Below are 8,783 nucleotides of genomic sequence, written 5' to 3'. Positions count from 1 at the left end.
AGATTTTTGTCTAATGAGGAGCAGAAAAAGGCTCACTGTGGGCGTAGTAGTTAAGTGATATATTTATTGTGAATATATGTACTGGCATATAGGAGGATTTGTACCAAATTTTATAAACTTACCTTTACATACCTTTTGACATCTGATTGTTCATATGCATCAAAGTCTTTGTAACAGTGAAACATCTATATAAGATGAGAAGAATCGCAATTCATAGTCCGATGTATTTCAGAAATTTATTTCACACCAAGCACAAAAAATATTTTATTAAGCTTTCATCAAATATGATTAAATGATTAGAACCCAGAAGATATGGAATTCAACAGGTTATTTGAAAGTGTCTAGACCAGTGGTCCCCAAACTTTTTCAGATCACGGCGCCCTAGATGATCAGCATTTTTTCCATGGCACCCCTGTGCCAAAAGTTTATCTTTGAGAAATTTAGCAAAAATTTAGTGTGGATAAATCAATAACCAAATGCTTTATATGTCCAAATTTAATAATAAATCACATACAATTAAAAAAGTATTGATAGAAAATTATAATATATTACAGCAGGATCCTACACTTAATGAAATATTGGACCCCCATTGCGGAAAGTCAATGCATTGGAATAGGCGAAAAGATTTGCCTATGAAAGCTTTCGAAAAAAGTGCAGAATTGGAGTTTTGGGGTGCAAACTTGCGGGAACCACCCTGCACCCCTGGGACAGTCCCCCCCCCCCAAAGGTAAACTGTGTAAAAAAAAGTTTCAAAAATACTTAAGAAAACCCCAAAAAATGACTGAAAATGGGGGCAAAAAACTACTAAGTTGGGGGACAAAATTAAAAACTAGCGAAATAGACTCCAGAAGGGACCCCAAGTATGCTCCACGTGTTTTTAAGTTTGCTGGTGGTTGCAGCAGGTGGATTTTTTACGATTTTTAAAACTTCACTTTAGTAACTTTAAAATATGCTAGCACCCATTTTCATGTACCCCAAATTTGCTGGGACTTCTTATTTTCTGCAAAAAACACTAAATGCTATTCTTCACCACTTTGGCAAAGATGCTAATTAGCAGCTATTGAGATAATTTAAGTACCCCAGATACCTTCAGCAGGCCTATTCTGTACACACTGGCCGACGGGGGCACGATATATTGGCCGTTCAATTGATCGGCCAGTGTGTACCCAGCTTTACTCACTATAGTGATCCCCAATGTCAGTTCATCTTTTGATGATGTGAAGCTGATTTCCCAAAATCTGACAGGACTTTTCGTCAGGTCTGAATTCGCCGGGGCCCGTTTTCGCCGATTTCTAATTGAATACGGGGATAAGCAGGGACGGGCGCGATACTTGTCCGCATGGAAAACCAGCGATGTCGGCGAAAAGTCTGGCATGCGAAAAGTACGGGACTTTTCGCACCTAATTGAATATGCCCCTTAGAGTTGTGTTTAAGAAAATTATCAACCTAAAAATATCCTGGCCCTCAGTGTTCTGAAATCTCAGACAAGTTCACATTCGTGTAGTGGGAATTGGTTGCCCCCTCCTTTAAAGGGTTGTTATCGATGTAACAATACAAGATGTATCACTTGTGAGTTTATTTTACATAGGGCTAAGACAGTAACATCTTTAGTTAATAAGCAGGTGCATAGTATAAATGAGTTTAGCAGCTGTGATACTTTCTTCTGCATATACGTACTGGAGTGCCCATGTGGCCACCAGTACGTGGGCAGAACTACCTGAGAGGCGTGTCATAAACCTGACTTATATCCAAATGTAAACCAGCCCCAAAGCAGTTAGTAAGATCTATTTGTTGACGAAATCACACTGATACTTAACAGAAAATGCATATAACCATAGAGATCATTGTGCCTTATATCCAATGCAGGGAAATGATACTAATGATCCAATTTGAATGTGTGTATATATATATATATATATATATATATAATCTGTTTTTTTATATAACAGCATCATAATGGGCATAAGGTACAATCAGGGAGATTGCTAGCCTCGTCAGGGAGATTACTACTATTTCAGGGAGTCTCCCTGACAATGATGGAGAGTTGGCAAGAATGCATTTAGTCCTGGGGTCACTCATCAGTGGTTAGCATGGGTTGTGGGCCATGAAGATACCAGGCATACTGGAGACATATTCCAGGGCAATCACAAATATCTCCGATCACCTAATAATCTGCAATGTGCATGGGGTTATAACCCTTATACTGTTGTTATATGTCACACAAGACCATCCAAGAATAGCAAGATACCATAAAACAGGCTGCAGGCAGGATTATATAGCAAGAGCCATGTGTTTTACCTCCAGTGCTGGAACAGGCACTCCGACATAGAGGATAAAAAGTTTAACCTACAGTCTGCAAACGCTGGTGATATTAAGGGCTCTGAGTGGGCGGTGAGTCAATCTGCGGTGCTGGGGAGGGGGGTGCTGTGTGCTCTTCAGCCCGGCGCACAGCCAATGGGGGGCGCGATCAGTGTGATAGCTCCACCCTTTGGCATAGGAGACTGTTCGGGCTGCTGTGGATGGGGATCTGTGCTGGACCCTGGTAATTAGTACCCGCTCGCGGCTCCCCCCCCTCTCTCTGCACCCCTGTGCACAGGCGATCAGCTGATCGCCCGTACACACTTGCCGATGGACAGATATGTCTGCAGACATATCTGTTCATTGGCTGTGCAGCACAGCCAATGCGATATGTCTGTGAATGACGTTCACAGACATATCGTCTGTACACACTGGCCGACGGGGGCACGATATATTGGCCGTTCAATTGATCGGCCAGTGTGTACCCAGCTTTACTCACTATAGTGAGATATCAATGATAGAAAAGGATATTACATTGATATGGGCATAAGTAGTTTATTGAAAATATAAATATATTATTTATACATGCTATGTAATAACTGGGGTTTTCATTGCTTCACTCCCAAAATAAACGTATAATACATATAACAATGTATAAAACAAAAGGAAAAGTGCAAATATTCCACTCAAATTAATAAGGTTTTTTTTTTCTTATAAAATAAAATAGCTTCTGAACCAATACAATATCTAGCAGCACTGAATTTTTACATATAAAACAGTATAGTCAATAAAAAAATATAATAAACCATAAAAATAATATATTGACATTATAAATTAATATAATGAAATTCTCACTGTATACTTCCTGAGGAAGCACTCTGTTTTACCAAGAAATGCTTTGCAAGTACCATCCTATGTGAGAATTTGGTTTTATTCCTTTATATTGGGGTCACTGTTCCAGCACTGGGGTAAAACACATGGGGCCTGTTTCAGAGTTGCTAATAGAGTAAAGAGCCAGTAACTGTGCATCTTGGTCAAAACCATGCTGCACTGCAGGTGGGGAAGATTTAAAATTATCAGAGAGACTTAAGGCCCCCATACATCAGCAATCTGAAAACCACAATTGAACAATTTGAAGATTTATTGCCCGATCTTAGGATTTCCCAATCGAGCAATCTGCGCCCATACATTACAGATCTTTTTCAATGATTTGCAAATCTGCTGATCATGGCCATACACTAGCAATTTACAGCCCCAATCCATCTGTGAAATCCAATATGTTGGACAATCTGATTTAACAATTCCAATCACTTTTTGGTTACAATCTGTGAAGCCCGTACACTGCAGGTTTTTATACACAATCAATTGCAAATTGCATGATTGCAGCAATCAATTGCTGATGTATGGGGGCCTTTAGATTTGGGAGGTGCATGTCCAAACTTAAATCTGAATTGCAGTGTAAAAATAAAGCTGTCCAGCATGTATGGGCTACATGCAAAGCAGCCAGTATTTACCCCGCATGCAAAATAAACGTATGTATTTGTACCCCTTGCATTGAAACATGGTTTGTCCAGGTACACAGTTACTTGCTATTTCTTAAGGTGCATACACACACAACGATTTTTTGAACGATTATCGTTAAACAATATCGTTTAATGATAATCGTTTGAAAAAATCGTTCACTTTTTGAGTCGAACGATGAACGATTATCGCGTTCACGTTTGTAGTTTGTAATTTGTAGTTCAGTCAGACTTGTCAACTGAATGATTTTCAGTAAGTTAATATGCAAAAATCGTTTGTAGTTCTAAAAAATCGTTCATTACATTTAGTAAATGAACAACTTTAGTAAACGATTTTAGTTAATTTTTTCAAGGGAAAAAATCGTTTACTAAAATCGTTCATTAACTAAATCGTTGTGTGTGTATGCAGCTTTAAACTGCATACACAAACAACGATTTAGTAAATGAACGATTTTAGTAAACGATTTTAGTTCATTTTTTCAAGGGAAAAATGAAAGAAAATAGTTTATGAATATCATTCATTTACTAAATGTAATGAACGATTTTTTTGCACTACAAATGATTTTTGCATATTGCCTTACTGAAAATCGTTGAGTTGGTCAGTCTGACTGAACTACAAACTAAAAACGTGAACGCGCATGAATGATAATCATTCATCGTTTTAACTCAGAAAGTGAACGATTTTTTCAATGATTGAACGATAAACGATATCGTTATCGATAATCGTTCAAAAAATCGTGTGTGTATGCACCTTAATTCTGGGCCTGATTCAGCAAGGTTCGCAACAGCGATTACGCATGCAATCGGCCGATTGTTGTATTCTGCGTATGCATCGCATTTCGCGTGCGCAAACTAGCCACTGTGATCAGGACTGCAATTGCGGAGACTAAGAAGACCCATCGCAGTGATTGAAGTGCCGTTTGTGGGTGGTGACAGGGGTGCCAGTTCGTTCGAACACTGTTGCAGGGGCACGCATAAATTAGACACTGCGATGCCATATGCAGCTCGTGTGCTCAATGCTATGTATACATAGCTTGTAGTCCTGGCATTACTGTGTCAGACCTATCCACGTGTTTATGAAGATCTCTTGAAGTTGTGGTTTCCTGATGAAGTATTTTGTCACCTATAGTTCCCTTTTCCTGGGTGTGGGGACACAGAGTACAAACGACACATCTCATTGAGAGCAGAGACATGGGGCTGAAGCTGCTGGTGCTTCTCGGTAAGAACATTCAGATTTAATGAGAACCAGAAATAGCAGATGACTGAGATTCCTTTGCCAGACTACGGTGGTTATTTACTAACAAAGTAACAAGGTGCACGCATGCAGTAACCAGTAGCAACCAATTAACAATTAGCTTTGATCAGAAAGTGTAAGCAAGTGTCTGGTTGCAATAGGTATTGCACATTTCCACTTTGTTAATGAATAACTAAGGATATGCCCCCATGGTTGGTCCGAAAGTCATAGATATATCAGAATATATCCATGTCGATGGTGGCCCAGAATGCATGCGCACGATGGAGCCGGCTCAGTCATGCGCGAGACCCGAATAGCGACGGGCAATCCATCGCTCCGCGTCTCGCACCAAAGGGGGCGTGGTGTTGATGTTGAGTGACAGCACGCCCCCCACTTTGATGGGCGGGTCGGGGGGGTGGCTGCCCAGACTGAGGCGTTCCCATGGGAACGCCTACCGTTTGGGGGCGGCCCCACTGACATCACAAGTGATGTCAGTGGGAGAGCTTCCGGCTCTGTTTGAGCTGAAAGCTCTCCGGAGCTTGCGGCCACGAGACCCTACTACAATGGTCTCATCGCAAGCCCATCATCCTGGCCGCTCGCATTAGCCGTGGGTGGCAACCCACAGCAATGCAAGCTACCAGGAGGCTGCTCCATATAAAAAAAAAAGACGCCCTGATTCAGAGCGAGCGCCAATGCTCTTTCTGGCACAGGGCACCAAAAAGTCTAGTTACGGTTCTGAAATCTCCCCATGTCTAGTGCTAAATACATCAGGATATGTCTCCCCATGTCTAGTCCTAAATACATCAGAATATATCTCCACACGTCTAGTCCTAAATACATCAGGATATGTCTCCCCATGTCTAGTCCTAAATACATCAGGATATGTCTCCCCATGTCTAGTCCTAAATACATCAGGATATGTCTCCCCATGTCTAGTCCTAAATACATCAGGATATGTCTCCCCATGTCTAGTCCTAAATACATCAGGATATGTCTCCCCATGTCTAGTCCTAAATACATCAGGATATGTCTCCCCATGTCTAGTCCTAAATACATCAGGATATGTCTCCCCATGTCTAGTCCTAAATACATCAGGATATGTCTCCCCATGTCTAGTCCTAAATACATCAGGATATGTCTCCCCATGTCTAGTCCTAAATACATCAGGATATGTCTCCCCATGTCTAGTCCTAAATACATCAGGATGTGTCTCCCCATGTCTAGTCCTAAATACATCAGGATGTGTCTCCCCATGTCTAGTCCTAAATACATCAGGATGTGTCTCCCCATGTCTAGTCTTAAATACATCAGGATATGTCTCCCCATGTCTAGTGCTAAATACATCAGGATATGTCTCCCCATGTCTAGTGCTAAATACATCAGCATGTCTCCCCAAGTCTAGTCCTAAATACATCAGGATATGTATCCCCATGTCTAGTGCTAAATACATCAGGACATGTCTCCCCATGTCTAGTGCTAAATACATCAGGATATGTCTCCCCATGTCTAGTGCTAAATACATCAGCATGTCTCCCCAAGTCTACTTCTAAACACATCAGGATATGTCTCCCCATGTCTAGTGCTAAATACATCAGGATATGTCTCCCCATGTCTAGTGCTAAATACATCAGGATGTCTCCCCATGTCTAGTCCTAAATACATCAGGATATGTCTCCCCATGTCTAGTGCTAAATACATCAGGATATGTCTCCCCATGTCTAGTGCTAAATACATCAGGATATGTCCCCCCATGTCTAGTCCTAAGTACATCAGGATATGTTTCCCCATGCCTAGTGCGAAGTACATCAGGATATGTCTCCCCATGTCTAGTGCTAAATACATCAGGATGTCTCCCCATGTCTAGTCCTAAATACATCAGGAAATGTCTCCCCATGTCTAGAGCTAAATACATCAGGATATGTCTCCCCATGTCTAGTGCTAAATACATCAGGATATGTCCCCCCATGTCTATCCTAAATACATCAGGATATGTCTCCCCATGTCTAGTGCTAAATACATCAGGATATGTCCCCCCATGTCTATCCTAAATACATCAGGATATGTCTCCCCATGTCTAGTGCTAAATACATCAGTATATGTCTCCCCATGTCTAGTGCTAAATACATCAGGATATGTCTCCCCATGTCTATCCTAAATACATCAGTATATGTCTCCCCATGTCTAGTGCTAACTACATCAGGATATGTATCCCCATGTCTAGTCCTAAATACATCAGGATATGTCTCCCCATGTCTAGTCCTAAATACATCAGAATATATCTCCCCATGTCTAGTCCTAAATACATCAGGATATGTCTCCCCATGTCTAGTCCTAAATACATCAGGATATGTCTCCCCATGTCTAGTCCTAAATACATCAGGATATGTCTCCCCGTGTCCAGTGCTAAATGCATCAGGATATGTCCCCCCATGTCTATCCTAAATACATCAGGATATGTCTCCCCATGTCTAGTGCTAAATACATCAGGATATGTCTCCCCATGTCTAGTGCTAAATACATCAGGATATGTATCCCCATGTCTAGTCCTAAATACATGAGGATATGTCTCCCCATGTCTAGTCCTAAATACATGAGGATATGTATCTAGTCCTAAAATACTCAGATACACGTTCCTATCGCACAGGTGTTCCTATGGTCCCTATGTTCCTTAGTAAATTCTGAAGATAACCCTATTTTTTTTTTTAACTTGCTGGTATATATATATTATATGGAGTTGTTTGAATTTTAGATGTTTGAATTAAAAGGTATGTTTTAATGTAGTGCACCCAATAGTGACACACTTTTCTCCTTGTGCTATGTAATAGACCTAAATACTGTCAGGTTGCGGCCTAGGATCGGCTGTTACTAACCTCTGCACCGGCTTCCTCTGACCACTCGAGCAGTCAGACGCCAGGTGCAGCGGTGAGTGACACGCTGAGGATTATACCTGGGGTCTGCTTGGACATCCATGTGCTCGCTCCATGATTTGGTTCCTGCGGTTACAGTCATGGGTGCAGCCATGACAGTCTACATCACCTGATTGACCTTTACAGAACGGTAGCATTGGTTGCTGTCAGCTGACACTATCCTCCAATGGACTGCTACCTTAGGGTATTTAGCCGGGCTCCAGACAACAGGAAGTTGCCTGTACAACGTCGTTACTTCCAGTGTATACTTGCTGTTGCAGCGTTCCAGGTTTCAAGCTCCTTTCTTCCAGTGATACTCTCCTAGTGTTTACCTACAGTGTGTGTGTGTACTCAGTACGTCATCCGAGTACTATCTCCGAAGTGTCATCATCCTGTGCCAGTTCTGCCTCTGGATCCGCAGTGTATGTACTCAGTACGTCATCTAAGTACAAACTCCTAGTGCCATTCTCCTGTGTCAGCCCTGCTTCTGGATCAACAGGGTGTGTACCCAGTACATCATCCAAGCGCAACATTTCCAGGATCATTCTCATGTGCTTTCCCTGTGATAGTGCTCTTCCATTTCCAACTTGTGTCGGACACTTGACCAAAGGGCAGCAACCTGCTTGCTGGGTGCAGCTTAAGCCCAGATCCTGCTTAAAGGGGTCACTGGTGAACACCTCCCAGTAAGTTAGACTCCGCGCCTTTGGTCAGGTCTAGCCAACAACCAGTACTTGGGGATAAGGAAGGCATATATCCAGGCCCCTCACCTCAGATTCCTTTCTCAACCTGGGTCCAAGTCTTCTAATACCCCTACAGGGGACCACC

The 8,783-nt window shown here is 41.9% G+C and overlaps 1 protein-coding gene across 3 annotated transcripts in view; it reads left to right on the top strand.

Moving 5' to 3' along the window:
- The first annotated feature begins 4,990 nt into the window (after nt 1-4,990).
- The window catches only part of LOC148517158 (protein HIDE1-like), a 29,658-nt gene continuing 25,865 nt past the window's right edge, over nt 4,991-8,783 (top strand). For all 3 annotated transcript variants that reach the window (XM_088479124.1, XM_088479123.1, XM_088479125.1), the window contains exon 1: nt 4,991-5,037. In XM_088479124.1, coding sequence (XP_088335250.1) covers nt 5,010-5,037 — 28 coding nt within the window. In that variant the 5' untranslated portion in view covers nt 4,991-5,009. The remainder of the gene's footprint in view (nt 5,038-8,783) is intronic.

The sequence above is a fragment of the Taudactylus pleione genome, unplaced genomic scaffold (assembly GCF_031769625.1).
Source record: "Taudactylus pleione unplaced genomic scaffold, aTauple2 ptg000226l, whole genome shotgun sequence".
Taxonomy (NCBI): domain Eukaryota; kingdom Metazoa; phylum Chordata; class Amphibia; order Anura; family Myobatrachidae; genus Taudactylus; species Taudactylus pleione.
The sequence above is the reverse complement of the archived record's forward strand: the minus strand, read 5'-3'. Positions and strand labels throughout refer to the sequence as shown.